A 25,253-nucleotide genomic window follows, 5' to 3' on the forward strand; every position below is an offset into this window, starting at 1 on the left:
TAAAATCCCCTCGTGGGCCAGATCTGGCCCTTGGGCTTCAGGTCTCAAGAATACCTCTCTTCCTTCTTTCTGTTCTGTAGAGATTTACATTCACTTGTTCATCTGAACAAAAGAAGCCAGAAGCCTTTTCAGTTTAGTAAAATTATTTATGTACACTGATGCAGAATATTTACAATATAATACTGATCCAAAATAAAACTAACGTGACAGATAACACTGAAAGAGAAATCAAAATGTTTTTAATATACAAGTTAAACATGGCCAATGAAGGTCTCCAAGAGGGATTTCAAAAGAGAAAAGAAACCAAAACCCACATGATGTAATGATACCAAAGCTATTACCAACCAAAAACATCTTTTCTAATCAAGCTCCTTTAATCTCTTCTTTTTAAATAGCCAAAAACAGTCAAATTACAGGATAAGTTAATATAAAAGACAATATGTAAAGGTCAAATGATTTCAGCCAAAGATTTTTTTTTAAAATTAATAATAATAGCCATGGCAACTTTCTGGTATCCTTCTAGTGTTTTTACCAAGAATTATTCTTCTATGGGTACCATCCTGAAGACCTTTCCTTTTCAAGATATCATATATACAATACTCACAGTCAGCTTTGAAAGATCCATGGGATTTAATTTCCAAGTTGAATTTTACACAATCAAGAAAAATACCTTGTAGTTCCATTTCCTGAAAACTTAAAAAAAGGTGGAAAGACGAAAATATAACTTTTAAATATTTACATAGGAACCAGTAAAGTATATTTAATTCTGAATTCTAAAATTTACCCTAAATTTTTAAAAAACAAAACTAATTAAAGTTTTTATAACCAGACATACAAAACCATTTGACCTTTAGGTTTAGCTAGTGTCATCTTAATCTTCTCTTCCTTATACACATATCAGATCAGCCCAGTTCATCAGCTGATGAACAATATGATCAACAGCAAACCCCTATACAAGTACTTTCTCACCAAAAACATGTCAAAATGCATTTGATTTCTCCCTTCCAAACCTGCACTGTTAAAATATCAAATTGGTTTAGTCAATTGTGAATGAACCCACCTTGCAATTACCAATGGCCCAGAGTAATTCTGTTGCTTAAATAAATTAAAGAGATTCAATGGAGAACAGACAGGCAATTAATTAGGCAGTTCTAGGTCTTCCTAACCCATTTGCTATTTCTGTTTCAAGTCTATCTAAAAGCAGTTGCTATGACAGTCTGAGGCTTTCTGTTCCTGATATAACACATACTTTGTATTGTGGAAACAGCTTGAAACTATTTCTAAAAGGATCATTACAAAACAGCGGCAGAGGAAGTCTTGTTGGAATCTCATATTAGTTTGAATCCCAAAGCAAAGGCAGATTAAGACACCAGGTCACCAGTTAAGGCAGAAGTAGCCAAAGGTGACCTATGCTGGAGCTCTACAGGGCAAGCTTTGCCAGAATCCCCTTTCATACTGGGGGCAGCCCGCATCAGAAAGCTGGCCTTAGTGCATTTATATTGCATCTTGCTCACCAACCAGAAGTTGTTTGGCTCATGATAGAGAGTAGCATGGCAATAGTGCATGTGCAACACCTCTCCTTATTAACCATGAGTGTCACCATCTGATCCCATTTCATACAAGCTAAATCTGGCCTCAGTCTCCTGGGAACTTACTAGTGGCTTGTATGGTAAAGTTTCAGAGTGGTCTGTGGGGAATTAAGAATGTGATTCCTACTAAAAAGACAGTGCAGTCTGTTTTATTCTCCACATCCCATGCCTAAAAATTTGCAACTGAAGACAAGATATATAGTGAGTTTGTTTTTTGAATTTAAAAAAATCTGAACTCTTCCAAGATTTGATGGAGGCTGATGAGGAAATACAAAAAAAAGTGATTCCTTTCCTACTAGGTCACTACCTCTCATTAGTATGCATTAGTGCACAGGTATTCAACGTAGTGTTTTAAAGGCTGCAATTCTGTCATTCTTGTGCAAGAAGCAATCTCCTACTGCAGTCAGGAAAAGAGTTGGCTGAGTAAGGACTGTGAAATTTGCAATAATCAGGAAGTTTAAAGCTCTGCGATATGGAGGACTGCTGAAACAGATTGGAAGAAAGCTAATGAGGTTAACGTATACACTGGAAAAAACCGCAACGTGACATCTCATTTTCGTAAGAAAAACTAAGACATTGTTTACAAAATCCTGTAGAAAGAATCAGACACAGGTTGACCATCCAAAGCTAAGAGTCTTGAGGAAATCACATTTAGAGAGGGGAAAAAAAACAACACAAAATGAACAAGGCCTGACTGCCATAGTGGGTACACTGGGAGATCCATGGCTCAGGTTTTTAAGGTTAAGAATAAAGGTTAAGAGTAATTACTCCTAATAGCCCTGAATTGGCACTTCAGTCAGCAGACCAAACTTTCTCAATGTCTGCACAGGTATGGTACCAAAATATCTCTATAAAAAGCCTTCAACCAGTCTCAAAAGAAAGAAAAGTGTCAGAAGATAGAAAACTAGAAATATGTACAGTTTTTTGTTTTTTTTAAAATTAAAATTAAAAAAGCAGCTTTTTGAACCATTTCAGAGTAGTGTAGGAATTTGCCCTTGGTGGCCTCAGTACTGGCAGCACAGGGACCTCAGGTTAGGGAGCAGTCCTGGTGAACCACTCTGCCAGCAGAACGGACTCCAGTACAGCAGTGCAATGATGGGCTTAGACTCCAGAGGGGCTGCAACCGAGTGACCAGCATCAAACTCACCGCAGCATCGTGTTCATACAAGGGAGAAACCGGAGTCGTCATCTGATGCAGAGTCAGATATTCCAGCAAAGTGGAGGGAACTCAGGCTCAACTTTTTTTTGTCTGGGGCAAAAGCAAACAAATCCCTTATAGTGTTGTCTGAGGGAGGAACCACCATTCAAATAAAAATAAGTAATCAAAGTCACTAACGTTCTCCCCTATTTAAAAAATAACATGAAATAAAATCATGTGACAGTTCCACGGAACTGTCACTCAGTCTTAGCGAAGCCAGGATGAAGAGGCAGGGCTGAAGAAGAAAGGACGAGAGTTATCACTCAGAACTAAAAATTATAGCAAGCGTATGGGTTTGGATGCACAGCTTCCTGACAAGTGCTAAAAGAGTGGCCAGGGCAAATTATTCTGCTGCCACTACCAAAAAAAAATAAATAAATAAAATCATAATTTAGGTACAAAGGGTGGCTATGAAGTTTATGTTCCACAGCACTTGCTTCAAGTATTCACTGAGCAGAATGCTAAGAAATTGTAGTTGCCTCATTCATTTTATATATATATATATATATATACACATATATATATATATATATATATTAGCCATTGCAGCTAGCTGTATGTATAGCAGATGGAAGGCAGCTATCTGGTTATTAAGAAAACAAATGGTTTTTAAACAATAATTTGCCCCACGTAAGGGACTCATGAGTTAACAGTACATAAGTGATCATATATACCTTAAGGAACTGAGTTTTAAAAAAATATTACAGTACCAATGATTTTTATATCTACAACTATACAGCATCTTCAAGCAGTATGGAAATTTAATGAAATAATTATGATTTATTAATTTACATAAAAATACTTTTTACAGTTAAAGAATAACTCTTAAATGGTAAAAAAAAAAAAAAAAAAATAAGATTAAGAAGCTTCAGCTATTGTGAATCATGAGAATTTGTCTGTTCTTCAATAACTTGTTTTACTATTTCTGCCAGTTTTAGCCGATCCACCTTATCTGTGAATCCTCTACCTGGAATTAAAGAAAGAGTTGGTCAGTTTTAGGGGTGGCACAAAGAGGAAAGCAGTCCCAAGTGGGACCACATCCTGGCTGAACAGAAAGGGATGCGCAAGAACGGGACACGGGGTAGTGTTCAAAACCTCCAAAACTTGTAAGGAGCCCAAGTTCCATTTTCAAAAGTGATTTGGGCACTTAGAAGCCTCACATTAAAAACCACCAAGACCACATAGCCTCCTAAGTCACTGAGATTCTTTCTGAAAGCTTTACCTGAAACTTCCTACGCAAATTAAAAGCAGGTTTAAAAAAAAAAAATTGAGCTCTGTGCTGGCAAGATTGACAGTGTTGGAGCTGTGTACATTTGAATCTATTTTAAATAGTTTCAGGGGCATAGCTCAATTCCCTCCATATGTGAATCCTCACCAGCCCACCCATGGTAACCTTGCCTGTGGTAGCATTCCCCATACGAGGGGGAATGTGCCTCTTACCATTCCAGCTGAAGCTTTGAAGAGTGTCTCGTAATAACTTGCATTCCCTATTATATTTCCAAGCTTCTTGCATCACTTCATTCAGTTTCTCATCTTCATTCTCTCCTGTTCAAAAGAATTCAAAGGTAAGAGTTATACAGCACAAGTGATCCAAAAATATTAATACCTCAAGTAATAGATACATACAGTTCTTACTGTAGGTTAAGTTATAAACATACACAAAGTTAATATAATAAAAAATGAATTTGGGAGGGGACACTGTTTTGAAAATCACTTTAAAAGCATGCTGTTGGTACAGTGATTTGACGACAATATTACAAAGCTATCCTAAATTACAATCCAGTTAGTTAGAATAAAGTACTCCAGTCTTTTACATAGAAATTCTGCAGCCATATCGCCTTTGTCTCAAGTCCCTCTGTGCTGCACCAAGAATCTACTAACTGCCCCAAAACAGCAACACATTAGGTCTGAAAACATATGAAAAATGCCAGTTACAATGAAGGACCCCAGGTATTGTAGTCTTTTGAAGGAAATGTCTCCATTGGCTTAGTGGCAAGAGTGTATAAATGCAGATTTACATGCGACTACACAAACACCTGTCTTTTCAATATGAATTCCAGATCCAGGACCTCTTCTAACTAAATGTCATGCTTAAGTTGACAGAGTCATAACAGTTGGATGTACAGGTCAGCCTAGTGCAATGCAGTTTTCTCTATGACAGAACAGGGGACACAGGACAGAAAGCAAAGCAGGAGATCAGTCCATGAGCACAGAACGGAGAACAGAAAGCAGAGACGCAGCCTGGGCAGAGGAAGAAAATTGGGTGAGAGACTATAATTTGTAGAATCCCTACCACAAACATTAGCTCCCACTGTCCTACAGCGATATTAAAAAGAACACAAATGCCTTTCAAGATACCACGTGATAGTCAACGAGCTCCCCACCTCCTCCCAGAGACTATAGTAATGGGAACGATATCCATGCTCCTTCAGTGTTGACACAGGATCCCATCTTGTAGCACAAACACAACCCTCTCCCTTGCACATTTATGAACTTAGATGTCTTAAAAGCAGCAACCTTTACCAGCCTGTGGTAGAATACACTGTGCAATCACATCTCGGAGTTTCTCCAGAGCCACGTTGGAATCATCACTTCCATTCTCGGGGTCATGGATATAGACACCATCCTTTGGTTTAGTGCTGCAAAAGAACGGTATGAAAGGAAAAACTATTACTATCTGAGCACAACTTGGGCGTGTAAATAAGTCGGCTCTAAGAGGTTTATCAGTTGTTAGTAGCAGCAGTTGTTAGTAGCAGATGGTTCAGACAGAAATCTCAGTGCATCCACTTCTCAGTGAATTCTTCTCCCCTTGCATCTGGAAAGCTGTAAATGGGAGTAGGAGATATATCAGCTCTTCTGATATACACCACTCTGAATTACAACAGCGCTTCAGAAGAATCTGACTTAGTGCTCACAAAATCAAGTGCCACGTCCAACACTCCTTCAAAGCGGAGAAGCAGCATCCACATTTTCAGATGCAGAAAGTCAGGAAGAAACAAGCCATGTGAATTTGTCCATTGAATCAGTAGCAGATAAGAACCAGCCTTGGAGTCCTGAGTCCCTTCTGTTCTGCTCTAAACACTAAGGCATGCCTTCCCATTCAAAATTACAAATTATATATTGATATCCTTATTTAATACACATTTTGCAACTACTTTTCAAAATACAATGTCACAAAATACAATGAAATAAAACAGTCCAACTAATTACATATTTTTTCAAATGTTTATATTAATCTATTTCGCTTCTAACCATTGGAGGAAAAAAAAAAATAGTCCAGCCAAGTATATTTTAATTTATAAGAAACTGATTCTATATATACACAACAGCAGATTTCAGTATACACTATCTCCTTAACTCAAGTGGAAAATTATTCTAACCAAAATGCCAGTACGAGTTATAGTTAAAGTTTGCTGCTTGCAACCTTTGCTCTGAAGTCCCAACATTGTCTGAATATTAAAATTAAGGGCAACAGCCACTTTAAAAAGCCACATCAGATGTGCTCTGATATAAAAGAATATTTTTTCTTATTATTAAGCTTACGCTTAGGTTTCTGGTAAATGTTGTAGCTCTTAAGCCTTGTCTGTAAATTCCTTATATTTGATACTGTACACATTAGCTAACTAGCATCTTAACAGGAATTGCCAAGACCTTTAAAAAAAATAGACTCAAAGAAGGTTTCTTTTCCAAACAGACTTCAAAGTCTTCCTTCTCCTTGTAATGCTGGCACACATATGACTACATCTTGATATAACCCTTCCTTGCTGTAGGTCAAGGAAAAGGTTTTCATCCTTTTGCTTTTCTGCTTCAAAGAAATTATTATGATGCGACTAAGGTAAGAACAGCGCTGAAGATGAAGGGAAAGAAATGATTACAGGTTAATGGGGACAGTGTAACCATAGTGGTACACACTGGGTCACAACTTGGAAAATGAAGGGATTCAAAGCCATGCTCTGCCTCTGATTTGCCAAGTGGCACTTCATGTCTACCTGCCTCAGCTTCCTTACAAAAAAAGATGAGGATAAGAACATTTTCCTACGTGACAGATATTTGGAAGTGGGGAGCTCTTAAGTTATAGCGATACAGGTTATCTTCACTGCACTTTATCCCAGGAAATAGGAACAAGACAGCCAACCGGAAGTCTTAGGAGGGAGCTTCCCGTAAGCAAGCCCAAAGAAGCAGCTTGTGTTAAGCATCACCAAGGCATTAGGGCTGTTAAAGTTTAGAAAAGATGCCAGATTTAAGGAGACAAACATTTGGAAAGGTACCCCAGCAATTTCCTTTTGCGCAGGATTGGGTTGTTAACAGAGTTGAGAGGTTTGAGGCTGACTTTGAGGTCCTGGATCCTCATGTTAGCGAGCTGTTCTGCATGAGCCTGCTGTATCCCAGCAACCATTGCCTGGAATGGAAAAAATTACACTTAATGTTTTAATTAGTTCCTTTGAGCATAAAAGGCCCATATAAGCCAGCACAAAAATAACCACATTAAAAGAATGGTGCATATTTCAAGGATGCACAATAAAGTTAAGCTTGTGCTACATCAAATCCATTCAGCACTATTAGCAGAAAACAGCCGTGCCTTACAGGTATGAACATAATACATGTATAAAAGGCTTTGATTTTTCCAAATTCCCTGGTCTTACAGACCTGAGTTTGAAACCACTTTTGTGAAAATGAGTTTTCTACTTAGAGGGGAATAAAAACTGCACACATCATTCATTGTGACCTAACAGAGCAGTAATTGCAGCTCAGTGATAAAAAGTAAAGAAAGGATACAGCTCAGAAGTGAGCAAAAACAGACAGAAGAACCCCAGTAAGTGACATCTCCCGTTACACGTCATCTCCTTCCAGCTAGTGTAGGATTCCTCTTTCCAGCTTATGTTCAGGCATTTTCCCAGCCTAGTTCTAAACCTATTAGAATTTTGCTTTTCCCTTCCCATAATCACCAATACCCTGCTACGAAAGAGTGTAAAGTCTTAATCTTGCAGCACACAATTTAAGGTAAAATGCACAGAGACCATCGGGTTTACCTAACTGTGAAATGCAACTTTTTTTTTAAAATAATAAAATATTGTTTAAACCTTGTCCATCATCAATTGGGCAGAAGGCAATATATTATCGAGAGCCTCGGTAGAGTTTAGCCAGGGATGATCCAGCACTCCTTCTATCGTCAGCCGTTCCTCAGGCTTCACCTTCAGCAGCCTGAGAGAAAAACAGATCAGTCCTTCAAAATGCATTGCTCTTTTCAGATACTAATGTTGCTCTTCTGTCTGGAGCCAGAGCATTTTGCACCCAAACTTCAGAGTTGTTGAAGAGAGCTCACCATCTCCTTAAACTAAAATGCAAAAAGTTCATTCCCAATAAGTTATTTTATTTCATTCTGAAATATGTTAGCACTGAGTAATTCCAGTTCAGCTAGCGTATCTTCAGCAACATGATGAGAAGAAAGATACTTGAAATCCCATTTCAGTAATGGAGTTAATTCAGCTAATTTATATGTTCAAATCCCCCCAAATAGAAAGTTCTTCCCGGCAAAATAGCCAAAGCAAAAATGGATCAGTGTGTTAGAGATTTGCCAGGTGGCAGTACTTACTTAATCAGGAATTTTCTGCATGGTAGACTAAAACAGAATTTCAAAGCTGGATATGTTTATTGAACAGACTGCTGCTATAATGCAACTTCTTAACACGGTTTCCTCAGCAGCATGATAGCCTAGTGGGCACCTTTGGGGCAGTACTTAATATAAAAGAAATCTCCAATGGGCTATTAATTTAGGCAACCATTTAATGGCTGCGCTTGCAACAGATGGCCAGCCTGCTTTCCCTTCCGTCCCTGGCATTGAACATACAGTCTCCAGGATAGGTTGTTAACAAGAGAAAGCTGCTACATTAGTTATTTTCACCCAAGTCCCAGTGTTGGCAACACTGCCAGACATCGGTTTATTTGCTTTTTTCTCCTACAAACATTCAGAGCACATGCAGAGTCTCACATAGGGCTTTTTTTAAACATATGAAAAAGCAGTTATATAGGGAAACCTATATAATGTGAAAACCTTATGAATTCTGATGGATAGAAGTTTTATATTTGTGACACTAGGAAGATAAATCATGAGACATGGACCAGAAACAGCAGCCTGGAAAGAAAGAATCTTTGGGTAAATTATTAAGCACAACTGTTCAATAAAAAGATAACGTGTCATTATTTTGGTTGAAAATGTTATAGGAATTCCTAAAAGACCAACATAATAAAAACAAAGGTGGAACCAGATAAACCCATAAGGACAAATTAAGTCATAGTAAATGTACAGAGCTGGACTGCAAACAAGCAGCCTGACTATATGGCAGAGCTATTTCATGTACAAAGAGAAAGCTTTTATCCAAGTGTCAGAAGTGCCTCAGGCTAGTTCAGAGTTCACTGCAAGACTCAGTGGCACACAGGCCTCTATTTCAATTTTTATCAAAGATTCCCCACACATGCCTTTTTCTTTTTAGACTTATAAGTCAAAATTTAGATAATTTAGTCTTTAATAAGTAATCCAATTAGTAAAGATCAAGGACAAAAATCAAGGCAACATGGCCGAGGCAGGCAGCCATGTGAGGCCAGAATGTGAACTGCAGAACAACGAGCTCACGTGAATAAAGTTATTTATGATAGGTTTATTACTGCAACCATGAAAATACAACTAGCTTCACTTAAAATACATAAATAATTAAATAAATAATGTCAGATTCTAATTAACTTTATTTTCTTGTGTTCATGCATTAGCAAACACACTACTGCAGTGTTTGGGATGCAAATGTTTCAGGGTGTATTAACTGGAGGGAAAAAAAATCTCTGGGGTTTAGAAATGAATGGAAGCACTTACTTTAGAGCCTTGTGCTTTGTAACAGATTGTAATATCCAAATGTGAGAACAAATCTGATCTGGCAACGTCACTTTCATAAGAAAATTAACAGAAATAAACATCTGCATTCTATCCAAATGCAGGTTTCTGTTCAGCTGCTCCTTTTAGGTTGCATACTTGTTCACTTAGCCCTAAACGCTCATTCTGTTTTGTTTTATTTTTTAAAGAATTGTGCATGAGACTGTAACGCTATCAGTCCTGCTAAAGACTATATATGCATATAACTAAATGTTTTGGAGATAGGATGCATCAAAGCTGGAGGACAGCAGGTCAGAAAGGAAGTAGTGGAGAACAGGGAGGAAAGAGGAATATTTACCAACACTGAGGTCATGCTGAATATGAAATACAATTTTTCAACTTAACGTACTGCAAAGTTATTCTTACTTGAAAATAGAGCCTTTAGGGGGAAAAAAACCCCAACCGGTCTTAAAGGTATTTTCCAGTTCCTTAGTATAAAGGGCAATATAAAGTTTTCCTTAGATGACTCACTTTCTCACAATGTCTTTTGCCATTTCTGAGATCTGGCTCCATTCTTCTTCTGGAAATTCAAAACTTCCCGTCATGATCTTTTTCCGCATGTCCTTTGGAATTGTCCGACTCTGATGCTTGGAGTAAAACGGAGGGTATCCGCACAGCATCACATAAATGATGACACCCAGAGACCACAAATCACAGTCCTGAAAGCAAAGAAATCATCATTTCTGGGGTACAAGCAACAACATGCGCTGGTCTAGCCACGTTAAAAGATCTACTTGACTTCTTATGAACACACACATGCATCTTAACCTCTCTGAAAAAATGGTCTGTCTGAATCAAATCAGAGGGGAAAAACAAACTAACAAAAAGAGCTAGAATTCCATAAGGATTAAGGTGTCAAAAGTCTTTTCCCTCCCATTAGCTGCTTAATATGTGTTAAAAAAAACATAAATATACTCCACGTTTCTGCCTGTGCAGGGTATGTCTATGCTGCATGACTCTACAGTCAGCAGTGGAGACAGCAGAGCTGTGTAGAGATAGAGCTGCTGAAAGGTGTAAAGATGACTGCCTTGAGAGGCTAAGACATGTAAGGGTGGATTCACAACAGGAACCCACAATATGTGATGCTTTTACAAAGTGTTAGTTTTATTTATTAAAAAGCCCTAAAGCCTATGTAATTATATAAAATACCCTTCACATGCAAGTTTTCCACGAGGCAGAGAGATCTGACATTTCAAGAGCAAATTCTGTGTGTAATCCCCTGCATATACACACATAGGATCCAGTACACACAGGGCCTAACACAGCAGGAAAGAGAAAACCAACATTCATTGCTTGGTACTCATTAAGGATTTATAAATCAGAACAGCCCTGAATTCCTATGCAAAGGCAGGGCACCTGAGTTTAAACACAAGTATTTCAGAGACCAAGGCATGTCCTAGGTGGTTCTTTGCAATAAGCCATATTTGGCAAGGTGTAGGCTGCAATATTCTGTACAGCATTCCTAATGAATGAAACCACAACTGAAAGCAAGTTGAGAATGAGCTGGAACAGTCCTTTAAGTGATCTGCCTCGTGCAAAAAGTAGTTTGTCATATCACCGTGCAATCTGATAGAAGATGGAGAGGTCTTAATATGTGGGGAGGGAAAATGGCCAGCCTTATCAATACAAAGACAAACAGAGCTGATTTCAGTCATGTTTGCAAGGCTCTGTCATTTCTCCCTTTACCGTATCCTCATCATGAGAAAGTCTAACTCACACCAATCACTCTATTATGTTCCTGGTTTTGAATTGTTTTGTAATGGGATCATAAATTGTGCTATGTGTCAACAGACCCAAGATAGCTATTTGGGCACAGTTAGCAAGCAGGGGCCTCTGAATTACTAGGTAACTACATTCTAAATAGAACCCCTGAATGACTAAGTTAGCTCTAACAACCCCTCAAAAAAAACCCAAACACACAAAAAACACAAACTTCAGCAACTGAACAACAGGGAAATCTGTATGTTAAGCTAAGCTGCAATGCGTTGTATTTTTGAAGCAATGTCTGGCCTTTCTCCATGCCATAATACTCAAATAGTGCTTGGCAAATGGTCTTTTCATAAGGTTTGTTACAGTTCTGGCTTTTACATGAGGAACTTCAATGTGAAATATTCATGTACCAGAAAGTTCAGAACATTTACTGCCCCTCATCCCAAATGCTCCAATGTTACGGCAATGCAGTTCTTAACATGCGATGATCCAGCATTACAGCCCACAGTAGCACACATATGTAGAAAGAAAATGCACTGTCCTTAAAAGGTTGTGAACAGCTGAACTATTTGAAAAAAAATTACCTTGTTATAAGTGTAGGGTGTGGGTGAGGTAGGGATAATACCAGATTTTTCTTTCTGATGTCGTCTTTGTGCCTCTAAAACCTATTGCCACATGAAGAAAACAAGAAAAAAATATGACAAAAGTTACAGTAGAAGAGTTCATTGCTGACAGTACCTGTAGCAATGCCTATATTCAGAGCTAACTGACACTTTCCATTAGATGGTCCTGTTGTCTGCTTGTTACATTCTGGTGCATTAATACAACCAGAGCTCTTTGCAAGTCTAAAAAGTCTCAATCATGGGTACCAGCCCACCTTTCACAGAGGGATCATTCTCTCTAAGGTAGTCATTCATAATTTAACATCTCATTTATTTTCAGAATACCTTTTAACACCTGTACTAAACCCCGAGTGCTGAGAGAGTACCAGAACCATTTTGCCTTCAGAGCAATGGGAAGATTTAAGCAGTTAAACTGCATGAATCTGTTACATAATGGGTAATTACTATAATTCCCATTTTATTAATACATGCTAATACCATACTATCCTGTAGAAAGATGAATAGATTTAACCAAACTGTGTAACAAGATAGTTTGCAGGCTAGACACACAACGTAGGAACACCGTCTCACAGAGACGGATCAGTCTTGGAAATCAACTGGCACATGGTCCTGAAAGAAGGCTTTCCACATGGCTTATACAGTACTTTCAACTCCTTAATAGCACAGAGACATTTAGTAGTATAAACTGATGGTTTAGATTGCAAGGTTTACAAAGGTGCAGCCATATTATTCCTTTGACAACAGTGCTTTCATTCATTACCTGAGGTGCTACATAATATGGAGTGAACTGGGGTGTCATCAAGTCACCTTGGTCTACCTTAGCAAATCCAAAGTCACACAATTTAACAGGAGCATCCTGAAACAAGCAGGAAAGGTTCTGTTATGGAAACAGGCTCTCTTTAAAGCACAGATCTTTCCCTTTCATGTTCAACTTGTCTTACCTTGGCTGTTGTTCACTCCTCTTTTGTGACTATTCCCTTACCACTGCCACAAGTCAGAAACTGGCTCGCTTCAGCAACAACAGCCCAAGGCATACCTCAAGCCCAGGCATAGGAGGCTCTAAATGGCAATTCCATTGCACATGCAAGGTAGGAAGGGACAAGACAGGCCATGAGCTACACAGATGCAATAAGCAGAACATCTGTATTAGATGCATTGGGGGGGGGGCGGCCTGGAGGCATGCGGGATCTCCACGATATTAAAAGCAGAACAGGAGGGGTCCAAACCCGTGTAAGGTCTTTCACACAAGGTCCTTTAGCAGGACTTCTTGCAGAGGTGCAGGATTTGACCTTCAAGACAGGTCCCCAGTGGAATAAGCAGCCCGCTCCAAGCAGATCAGGGGCACTAGTGCAGGAACGGGGGGGATCTTCCTAAAGAAGAGCTGGAAGCTAGGAGCGCTGTTTGAGCCATGTGACAGAATTCAGTGATAAACAAAAAAGATCAAGTGTCCATCTTACCAAAGAGTTATCCTTGAAGAGGAGATTTTCAGGCTTGAGGTCTCTATGTGCAATATTTAGTGAGTGGCAATGCTGCAAAGCCAAAGCTATCTGAAAAAGGGCACAATAAATCAACTACAATTTTAGAACTCCCTTTGCCTTGACAGTAACTTTTGCTTTAAAGGGACACTGTCCATGCCGGCTACACTTCAAACGTTTTCGCCTGGAGATTCATTTTAAATGTAGACATTTCTGTATGCTGCTGGAAACCTGAACAGGGCAGCACTGGATTACTGCATAAAAACCAGGAATAAAATTACCAGAAGTGCTGACCTTTCACTGTGTTTTTCACGCTAACAGCGTAAGTTTTAATATTTTTTTTTTTCAATCAAGCTTAATTATTAAAAGCCAGGGCATTCTTACTAATGCAAGCAGGAAATGTCTTCTTTATAATGGGGTTTTGTCATGACAGTGTCCCTTTATATGCAGTACCCCGTCAACAGGGTCACTAACATGCTCAAGTGATTACATTCAACTTAACCGTCAACAGTGACGTTCTTATTTCAGGACTTCAGCTATGAGGATTGATTTTTACCAACACTTTCTTGCTTTTGTTAACTTGTTTGAGAGCCAACATTCAGACACCTTTTCCCTTTAGCCCTTGAAGGGACTGCCAGTGCCTTCATGTTACCCAATTTGTGCAACATTAAACACTCAGTTCTTCTAAGGCAGAATAAAACAGGTTCTTATACCTGAGCAATAGTTTAGAAATTTGAAACTTAAAGAATCTACAGATGTGAAGGTCTAATACATTTAAAAAGAAAAACAAAGAAAATATCTAAAGAGCATCACTGACGCTAAACACACCCCAGGCCTAATCATGCAGTCCTTATTTGGAAGGACTCCTACTGATTTCAGCAGAATCCCACTAATAAGAGAGATGAGCATTAGGAAAAAGTGCATATATTATTTTAACAAGAATTTTTCAAGGTTAACTTAACACACAAGCATATGCAAAAGTGTAAATATGCACCCTCAAATAAGACAAGATAGCTTTACGTCAAGGGTTTAATATTTACTGGGAGCAGGGGGTTAAAAATCCAATTGTAGGCATTAATCAGGAAAAAAAAAAGACACAAGAATAAGATTTTAAAGTCCCTGCTTTGCAAGCATTAACACAAATCTGTCACTTTATGCGTCTTTGTAGGCTTGAAGTCTAAGCGAGCTGAACTCAACCCAGGTGATTACTTGACTCCAAATCTTGTTTTAAAAAAAGAACTTTGAACAAGGTTTTCCTGGAGACTTACGTTTAAGGAGTGCTCAGTTTTACCAAAAAGACAACTTTGCAAAGGCCTTTAAAGGCAAACTGATGAGAACAATCCCAGACTTCCTATCTAATCTCTATACAGGTTCATAGCAAAGAATGAAAGTAACAGAATGAAGCCGTGAAACTACAGTTTTAACATTTCTTTACAAACAATTCCCAAACACAAAGTACTTTATGGAAAACTAGAGCTGGAAAGAATTGAGTCCATCCCCTCCCACCCCACCCTTCCTGTCCCCAGAAACCCAGCACAGAAGTCAGGATATTAATAACTGATCATTATCAATACCATAAAAAGCCAAATACACTTTCTGGTAAACCGGGAAAACCATTTTATTTAGAAACAATGATGTTCACACCACGTTATCTGGTTTTCTCCCCTTTAATTTATGCACAAGGGTCATTTGCATAGGACCAGGATATTTGTTGCTCAAAATGTTCACTTAAGCTTGTGTATTAAAGACCCACCTAGAGCTCACACTTCAGCTACTTGGGATGTTACCATGACGAGGGACGGGGACAACATCCCTTGGATCGGCATGCCATTTGGCATATAGAGGGGCTTAAGCACTTTCACAAGCCCCTCCCTTCCTGCGATTCCTGCCCGAGGTCTTTCCACTCGGATAGTTCTCTGGAAAGGCTCTTATCTCCTTCCTTCAATGTGGGCTTTTTGGTGGGCCTCTAGACTTGGTCAACAGTGTAAGAGGGAGAAGGAGCAACTAAGGAACGATTCAATAAGCTGTCCTTTGGCCCATCCTATCGAGCCCGCTCCTCTACTTATGCCCACACCCCATCCTTCTCATCGGAGGTAAGCTATAAGAGCAGATGCCCGGCTAAGCAACAAAGAACCTGATGGATGCAAAGGTCCTTAGTAATACAAGCCAGGGAGGTGACTAAGATACCATGGCAAGGAGTATGCTATAACTGCCTAGAGATAAAATGAGAGGAATGAAAGGAACCACAGAAGATGTGAACTATACACCAGGACACGTCTCCAGAAACTCAACTGAGTTTGAAGTCTTCCATGAGATGTTTGCAGTTCCTTAACTCTTTGAGCTTCCAGAAAGTACGAATGCATAGGACATCTATACATTATACAGGATGTCTGCCATCTCCCAAGGCATGAGAGAAACATTATTCATTAGGTCTTATGCAGGGCAGTGGCTCCCGAACCGTAGCCCTTGAAACCATACACCGTCCACAGAGACCCTCTTCCTGATGGTCTGCTGAACACAGTTCGAGAACCTTAGTGAAGGGGACACAGCAAGGAGATTCAAGTCTCTCTCCGGTGAAGTGCTCCAGAAAGCGAAGAAGTTGGAGAACCACCAGTAAGGACTTTGGAGGTACAAAACCTAGTAAAACTAGCCCAGACCTTATGGCTATCAAAACTCTGATATTGTCAGATTATAACAAAGCAGGCAATGATCATCAGATCAGAACTGAGGGTTATTTTAACTTACTTTTTTCCCTCCCCCCTCCCAGGAAATTGTAAGTACTTTAACCATTATTGCTCATGGCTTGGCTTATACATGGGAATTAACTTGCCTGCTTTGTTACTTGGCTTGCTTGCTTCTCAGTAAAGTGCCGGTGCTGGCTGATTCTGTGAAATAGCTCTCCCCCTTCCATCATCTCCATTACAATTAGGAGCCGAGCCCTGTTTAAAAGCATTTCATTTCATTACATTAAAAAAAATAATCAAAATACAACAAAATTGCTAGTCTAAGAAAGCACATTTCACATCTGTTGATGCAGGGCAAAAAAAAAAAGAGACAGTGTAATTGTTCTTTCTGCTTTGGTTTAATGATTTGGGCTTTTGGAATGTCAAGTACAGTATTTTCTGGTCTCCTGCACAATTTGAGTGGCTGAATAATGCACTGGACTATCCCATGGGAGACTACAATGTACACGTCACATTAGGTTCTCTCACTTGCAGCTGGAGGGAGCACACTGAGCAGTTATTTTACCAGTGATCTGTGTGCTCACGGACACTTCTGAACAGGAGGCTGACAGGTGTCCTTAAAGTTTCTGAGTCCAGATACCACATCTGGGCTCCTAGTTTTGTTCTTAAACTTCTTCCAGACATAGCACCCAGTTAGGAACTAATGATATTCAATACGTCATCTTAGCTCATGCTAATCGTTCACAGCAGTCCAGGTTTCACTGCACCCCTTTTAGACAGGGCCATGTTTTGACAGCTCAAGGGGATATCTTACTGTCAAGTGCAATTTAATATTAGGATTTTGTTTTAATAAAACTGATGCTTTTAAACATTCTTCAGGCCAGCAGTAACCACCCTCTTGCAAAGGAGCCTCACTTAGAAGATTGGGTGAAATGGGAAAACGTCACTGTCAGGGAGAATAAGCGACAGCTCCCAGCCTCTTAATACCAGTCTGCAAATGGAAAGATCCTCCAACTGCAGACTGGTACTAAAGCAGGACAGAAGCCTATTTTTACCCTCTAGGCAAAATGTGTATGTTGCAACTGATGGTACTGTTCAAGGAGACAGGATCTAGAAGCATGCAGCTACGAAATCAAACTTCCATCAGAAACAAAACTCAGCGCATACAACGTACAAATGCTTTTCACCACACAAAAAGCCGGAGTGCTGTTATAAGAAAAATAGCTGTGGCTTACTCTGAAGAACAACATCACACCCGGGAACTCCTAATGGGGCTTCATTTCAGTTATATTATTGTTATTATAAAAAATCTCCACTATACCTTGGCCTAAACATGGAAAGCAAGCTGTGGGAATTAATCACCCTATGTAATCTTACCTTGGACTGGATTCATGAGGGAACTGCACACTGTTAGCATAAACTTCAATAATTTGAACAATATTTGTATGTGTTGCACACATCATATGCAGACGTACCTTAAAGAAAAGGTAAGAAAACGATACTGTACACAATGATATGTAACAGACAGCCCAGCTCCTCCCTCTACCCCCAAGGCTATAGGATGAAACCAAGCTATAAGCCACCGAATGTTCAGCGTAAATTACACGAGTTAAAATTATACAATCCATTCAATTACAATTAAAAACAATATATGGAAAAGTTTTCATTTGACTAACCAAGGAGCCAGTAAGTTATACTTAAAAAAAAAAAAAAGAGAGAGAGACAGAAAAGCAACACAATTTATTTACATGTCACATTTTGTTACGGACCATGGCATCAACTTCAGCAGGCCTCTAGGAAAGCTCAATCTTTAGAAATTATGTATACTTTAAAAAAGAAATGCAAACCTAGAAATAATGTTAACACAATAAGGATATGGCTTTGGCTGACAAATCTTGAAGTGCAAAAACTGAAAGTCTGTAAGTTATAGCCTGCCTCCTTTATGGGTAAGTGGAACGGCACTAATAATATATATGCAAGTATGTTGTGTTCAGACTCTCTGCAGAGCTGGAACCTGATGAATTTCAACCAGTTTTCAACCTCTTAGTTTCCAGGATCAAATCAGGCCCTTAATATCATTTTATACTGAGTTTTGGGGACAATTTAAATGAGAATGAACTCTGAGCACAACTTTTTTGGTGGTAAAATAGCAGACAACAGCAAGTTGGCAGTTTCAATGCGAAGGAAAAGAAAAACTACAATAGGTATTAAAAAACATGGCATACTTTTTTATCTAAAACGTTCCAGAAGGGAAGAATGGCTCGTAATAGACACTGCTAGAAATACCACATCTCTTTTCATACAAATCAAAGACATTTAGAGGAACAGGAAATAATAGTTCAAAGCTGCACTCACCTAACAGTCACATCCCAGATGACTAACTCCCTGTATTTGTCAGCCACAAATTATACTACTACTACTATTAGTGATGCCTGAAAGCAAGATGCACAGAGGCTAAATTACCTCCGAACTATTCCTATTACACTGCGGAGCGCTGAGCATGAGAAAGGCACTGTCGGTTCATAATACACCCTTCCAAACTGCACTCATCCAAAAACAGCAAATTATCTGCAGTGAATACAACATATCTACAAATATTCCCAGTATCCCATCCACCATGAAATACATAGCTTAAGGGTCAAGTGTATTCACCTTCATGAATTATGCCTCTGTGTATCCTGTCAATGGGTGACTTTCTGCTTTGGCTTTTACAAGTGAAACAACTTGCAAAAAGAGGATAAGACTCCATGTTTCAAGAATTATACAGTTTGTTTAGTTTTTGTTTTTTTAAAGAAAAAAGGACTATACCTCATTTCTAGCTTTTGGACGATCGAGAAGAATTTTCAGTGCAAATCGTTCTTGAGTAGATTTTTTCACGCAGACTCTGGTATCATACCAATAAAATTATTCAGTCAGCAGGAAGGTTAATAGGACATTTTAAGCAATTGCTTTGTAATTACTATAGTCAGTTCATTGTGTGGGAACAAAAATCAATGCACACATTCTGTAACAAAAGGGGTCTGATGTGATACCAGGCTAGACGGCCTCCCTGGGATGATGGGGTGGCACTATATTTCACAAAAAACACAGGACATACTTTGAAGACACACTTTACACAAATTTTATACTCCAGCAGTGTATATGGAGCATCACAAATAAAGAGAAGGCAAGGACTGAAACTAGCAAGCTGCTCTGCAGATAAAGAAGTTTGTTATAGCACACAGGTCCCTCTTAAAGGGATTTTTTTTTTTAGTTATCATTATTATTTAAAAAACAAGACAACAACAAAAGCATCTGGAAGGTGGAGTCTGACTTGCAGCAATAAATAAAAGGCAGCAGAATGAAGGCTTTCAATGAAACAAGGCCACAGACCATACTGCACAAATGCTCAGTTTCAATTTGCATTCAGCATCAACTTAAACTGCTCTGGAGAGAAAACCCCAGAAAAAAAGAATAATGAACAAAAGGACATTTCTAACTAGACTGGACACAGTAAGAGGAAAATGTATTGCAAGAGAACATCCTGCCTGGGCAGGGAGACAGAGTAGGTGGCCTCCCAGGCTCTGACCCTTGCAACCTTCCAGGAATTAAATTAATTTAAGGGCACAAAAGCAAATTTCAGCTCTGTAAAGGGAGGCTGTGGTGCCTTCCGGGTAGGGCCCTTTTCTTGTTGTGATAAGTAGATAGATCCATGGCAGTCAGGGCTGGGCCAGAGGCACTACGTGCAATGGCCTCACATGATAACCTGAAAAAGGAGCTGGTAAAAATAGCTAAAGGGCATCTAGAGCTGAAGCCCTGACAGACGATACCATAGAAGAGAGAGGTGCCCTTTGCACTGTATTGACAGTGGTGTTAGAAGGACAAATAGACATTAGAAGAAGAATTCTCTGCCACTGCATTATCCAAACAGACCCCTGATCCTGGTCTGGCTTAGTAATGGTATGTCAGGAGCTGGGGCCATGTAAAAGAAATGAGAGGGAGGAGTTTTATTTCATTTTTTCCCCCCAGTAACAGCAGTCATTCCTGTGGTATCCTGGCTACATGGACAACTGAGTCAAAAAGAGAAGCTGGCACACTGACTTTTCCTATTTTTCTGTGAACAAACAAGAGAAACTTTTCAGTCACAGCCTCCTACTAGCAGCATAGCTAAAATACATACTCATATCCTTGCTGCCAACAAAACAGTCTGATACTATCCAAAAACCAACAGGTGTGGTGCCTTACCTCACTGGACCGCTGATTCCAGCCCCCAGCTTCTGGGTCCAGTTAATGTTGTACTCCTCTAAAATGAAGGTTTCCTAATCAAAGAGGAAAAAATGGATTACCACATCCTGTCTGGAAAATGCGTCTCAGCAGACCTAATCTGGGAGAAACTGGAGTGCTCTGTTTTTAGATTTCCTAGGAAAATTTTACACACACAAATATTAGCTAACATACAGATATATAATATAATATAAAAAAAAGATTAGCCAACTAACATGAAGAACATGCATAAACCACATGAGCACCTTCACAGAGAACAGGGGTGGCAGGTGATGGAATCACTGCACTGAAAATTAAACACAGCAGGGCCCAGTGACATAAACTAGTTTGACATTGTCTGGCGAGGGACCAAAATCACAACAGCTCAATTCTTTTCATACAAGCTTGCCATGACAGGGCACTGAGATGCTGAAAATGTTCGGCCTTATTAAAGACAGAGCCTGGATTAATACTTCTGCCCTTTGCCGTTAGAGTTAGTGATCTAACAACTCCAAGGAAAAAGAGCATAGAAGAATACAGGTGCTGTATGTTAATACAGTTCCCAAGAAAAACATCTTAAAACTGGTCCTGATCCTGAATGTCTTTCCATAAGAAAGTCAATATAAAAATTAAGGAACGGGGCCAAATGTTCTAATGTGTCAAGAGAAACAAGGACGCAACAAAAGTCAACAGGGGAGAAAACAGGAGAAGATGACTTTTAAAAGGCTGTGCAGAGACAGAAATAAACCACCTGCCAAGTGACTGTATTTGGATCTGGATTTCTAATGTGCATAGAAACAGAAAAGTGGCCAATCCCAATCTAGGCTCTGTTCTAACTATCGGTTTCCCCACCCTACAAGGTCTGAAACAACTGTTTTCCAGTTACCACACTTCAACTCCGTGCACGATAAATGTATCGTTAAACAGTGGGAACAAGCACAATCAGAGATGTACGTACAGAGAAAGTCGCACCTTACACCATGAAACACACAAAATTTGTAGGAGGCAGATGATAGTGTCCAGATGCATTAGTGACACGCTGCAAGCTCAAATTATGTGGGTTTTATTTAAATGAGACAAAAACATTTATTGCAGCTGGAGCATTAATGTTGACAGAAAGCCCCCAGAAAAGATGTTATTGAAGGCAGGTTTTGGAAAGGGCTAGAGCTCATACATTCAGAGTCCTTAACATTAATTCAACTGATAAGAGCTAACAGCAATTTCAGCAATCTTGGAAAGACATGTTAAGGAGCAGATCAGAGTATCAAAGAGTAGGGCTGGAAGGGACCTCAGGAGGTCATTCAGTCCAACACCCTTCTCAAGGCAGGGTTGCCTTGGTGTAGGTTTTAGTCTATACGCTGTCATTTTGCTACAGGGAATAGAGTGTGCTACAGGTAAAAGGAAAATACATTCTTAAAAAAAGCCCTGTCTTTTGGCTGGAAATGCACCAAGAAGGTATAGTGCGATGAGATCCACTGTTCCTCTGCGGCCCAACCCACCGATACTATCAGACACCAGCGACTTGAAGCTCTGTCCAAAGAACAGATAAACACACAGAGGTTTTGTTTTTATTTTTTTAAGCTTCAATATATATATATTTTTCCAAGTAAAGTGAATCTGAACTTAGGACAGCCTACTCTGAGGACTACATTTATTAAAACTCTATAAAAATAATTCATCTGAACCAACAACAGTATTCAAGCGGCACACTGGCAGGCTGTCTGGAAAGTCATTGGCTAAGCATCTAGGACCAGGGTTTGGTGAAGAGAGAAACAGCGTTCGACAGCTGGAGCACCTTCTGCAGCTACAGAGAAAACATTCGGCCTCTTTCAGATCAGTTCGGTTCAATAACTGGTTTATCCAAGTTTAACAAACTGAGAGTTGAAAGACTAGGAAAGCTTGTCCCCCCCCATGCACTCTATGAAGAAAAACAAGGTACAATAGGCTGAGATCTGTTATTAAAATCTTGAAGGACATGGCCACCAGAAACAATCAGCCCAATTCACTGACTAGAGATAATACTTCCTTTCATTAATACATCAGGAAGCTCTAAATCTAACACATGAATTTATTTTCCTTCTGTACCCAGCACAATTAATATGTTTTTATTTAAGTAATAATAATTGTTTAAATGCTGCTTTTCTGCATTTGTAGATAAATTCCAGTTTCCATAAAATCAGTTTGACAAAGCAGGAGTAAACGAAATGTCAAGTAACTGGCCAATAAGACACGCTCATTCCCTAATATACTAAAATGTAAAAATTAAGGACCCCAATAAGCATACATTAAGCTGTTTAAATATATGCCTATTATGTCCACTTGGTTAGCAAAAAAAGAAGCATTAAAAACTTAGGATAAAGGTTCCATTTACTTGGAAAAAATCAATATCTTAAAAGAGTCTGACTAGTGCTGGTGGATAACCATTATTTAGGAAGAAAAACTAAAAACTAAAATGTACAAATGCAAGCAAAACAAATGAGATATTTAAATCAAGGCTTCCTCTTTCCTGATTTAAATCAATCCTTTGTAAATTCAAGTAATGAAGGCTGAACAAAGTAACTTGGAGTAAAAGTGTTGCAAGGCACAGACCTTGTGAAATGACTGCGAGAAGTAATGCTGAAGAGCGTGCACATGCTTTATACAAAGCGATGCAGTTTCCTCTTGAAAGTGTTTTACAACTAAGACTGGAGGGATTTAATAGTTCCTCACCATCTTAAAAATCAGTCTGAGCATTCATTCATACAAGGGTGATAGTTGCATCAGTGTGAGGTAAAGGATTCTCCTCCACCATACCCGTACGATTGGTATATTTTTTCGTTCATCTTGCAGCCCAAGACAACAGCGAGTCCGATTTTGTGGGGCTCCGTCACATTACACCACGTTTCTTCCCAACCTCTCTCCCCCTCAGCGACAACTGCGTCGTGGTAAGACTGAAGACACTTAAACACAACGGTGCAGACTTCTTCTCCCTGCGCGCAGACTCATTCCCGCAAGGCTCTTGCAGCCACAGACACAGGCGTCGGCATCTCGCCTGAATGACCCTGACAACAAAGCCATTCCCAGGCTGCACATTACGACTCTCTGCAACAACATTCACCCTTTACAAGTTCAGTTTCCCCCAACGCTGTTCACTTCACTGGAAAAGTTGCAGGGACGGATTTGAAGGGCCATTTATATTCAACGTAAAAACGAATGAAAGGCAACAAATGCTTCGAGAACGCTCTTTGCTTCCAAAAGTGAATTGCTAATAACATCGTTACTCTTAGATCGGCATATTGTCCACATACAGGATACTTGTCAACTTTTGCTACGATCTCTTCGTTCAGGCTAGACACAATGATCTTGCCAGGTCCCATCCAGCCCCACCCAATGTCTACAAAACCCAGGTCCTGTCCAGCCCCGATATCTACAAAACCCAGGTCCCTCCAGCCCGAGTGCTCACGAAAGCAGGTCCCGTCCAGCCCCAATATCTACAAAGCCCAGGTCCCTGCCAGCCCCAATGTCCACAAAGCCAGGCCCCCGTCCAGTCCCAATGACCATGAAACCTGGCCCCGTCCAGCCACACTGACTACAAAAGCCAGGCCCCGTCCAGCTCCAGGGTCCACGAAACCAGGTCCCGTCCATCCCTAAAGCGCGAGTCCATGAAGGCGCCTCCCGCCTACCTTGATCGTCCTCTCCATGTTGCGCTCGTCCGACATGGCCCCGCGGGCCCGGGCCGCGCTAGGCGACGGGCAGCCCCGGCGGAGCCCGCCTCATGCCGCCCGGCCAGGCCGCGGCCGCGCTCCGCCCGGAAGCCGCCGAGACGCCGCGGCCGCCTGGGAGCCGGGCATTGCCGGCGATGGCGAGGCGAGGCGGGGCAGCCCCGCCGGGCCGCGCGCCGCCCCGAGCCCACCCAAGCGCCGCTGGCACAGCCTCGGCACGGCCGCGCGGCACGAGCGCTGCCCCCCCGCGCCTCTCCCCGGATTTTAGGAGCTTCCCCAGCCGCGGCGGAGAGATTGACAGGCACCCGCTTAGCCTCCCTTGACAAAGCGACAGCGGGGCCTAAGGACCCCCACCGGGGACCTTGCATGACGTGAGCCCCTTCTTGTGACGTCACCGCGCCCTGGAGACTATCGCCGCGCCCCTCAACTGGAAACGTCACCGGGCAGACGGATGAGACTCCGAAGTCTCGCGGGATGTAAGTGATATAAAAGCAGCGCGCGCAGGGTTCTGCTCACCATTTTGTGAGGGGTTCTGATTACGAAGTTGTGGATGTTATTATATTAAATAATGATAAAAACATTCCTCACTGGGAAGTAATTAATATTTTTGTATTAAATAATAATAAAGACTCCTCACTAGGGATTAATATTTTTATATTAAATAATAATGAAGACTCCTCAGTGGGGCATAACTAATATTTTTATATTAATAATAATAAAAACAACTCCTCAGTGGGGAATAATATAATAATAATGGAAGGATGCTTCAGTGGGGAATAATTAATATTAAATAATAATAAAAAAATGCCTCAGTGGGGAATATTAAACAATAAAAATAGAAAAAATGGGGAATAATTAATATTATTATAGTAAATAATAATTTAAAAAGACTCCTCAGTGGGGAAAGAGCTAGTGCCTCGTCATGAGGTGGTGGGGGCCGGGCCAGCGCTCTGCCCCCGCAGCCTCTGGGGAACGTCTCCTGCCTCAGAAAAAGAGGGGTCAGTGGCTCCCGCGGAGCTGCTGTGGCAATGGGGGCTAGCGGACGAGCGATTCTCACCCTGGCACCCAGGCGTGCCTGGCAGTGCTCTTGGGCGCCCCGCTGGGTGTGC

The 25,253-nt window shown here is 40.4% G+C and overlaps 1 protein-coding gene across 6 annotated transcripts; it reads right to left on the bottom strand.

The window, feature by feature from the left end:
* Nucleotides 1-125: 125 nt before the first annotated feature.
* Nucleotides 126-24,488, bottom strand: MAPKAPK5 (MAPK activated protein kinase 5). 6 transcript variants are annotated; one of them, XM_090063647.1, is made up of 14 exons: nucleotides 24,106-24,488; nucleotides 20,426-20,499; nucleotides 19,010-19,085; nucleotides 17,579-17,676; nucleotides 16,348-16,456; nucleotides 13,500-13,589; nucleotides 12,803-12,898; nucleotides 12,004-12,084; nucleotides 10,181-10,368; nucleotides 7,869-7,989; nucleotides 7,056-7,186; nucleotides 5,305-5,426; nucleotides 4,228-4,332; nucleotides 126-2,838 (listed from the first exon to the last, which is right to left on the bottom strand). In XM_090063647.1, the coding sequence occupies exons 1-14, from the start codon at nucleotides 24,139-24,141 to the stop codon at nucleotides 2,750-2,752; spliced, it is 1,416 nt and encodes a 471-aa protein (XP_089919773.1). In that variant the 5' UTR covers nucleotides 24,142-24,488; the 3' UTR covers nucleotides 126-2,749. The 6 variants fall into 6 exon arrangements, with proteins under 6 accessions (XP_089919773.1, XP_089919776.1, XP_089919771.1 ...); XM_090063650.1 differs by having other exon boundaries at nucleotides 5,311-5,426; nucleotides 24,106-24,487; XM_090063645.1 differs by lacking the exon at nucleotides 126-2,838 and adding an exon at nucleotides 3,531-3,754 and having other exon boundaries at nucleotides 24,106-24,487.
* Between the last annotated feature and the right edge of the window lie 765 nt (nucleotides 24,489-25,253).

Source organism: Crocodylus siamensis, chromosome 9 (genome assembly GCF_052110815.1).
Source record: "Crocodylus siamensis isolate JL-2025a chromosome 9, ASM5211081v1, whole genome shotgun sequence".
In the NCBI taxonomy this organism is placed as follows: domain Eukaryota; kingdom Metazoa; phylum Chordata; order Crocodylia; family Crocodylidae; genus Crocodylus; species Crocodylus siamensis.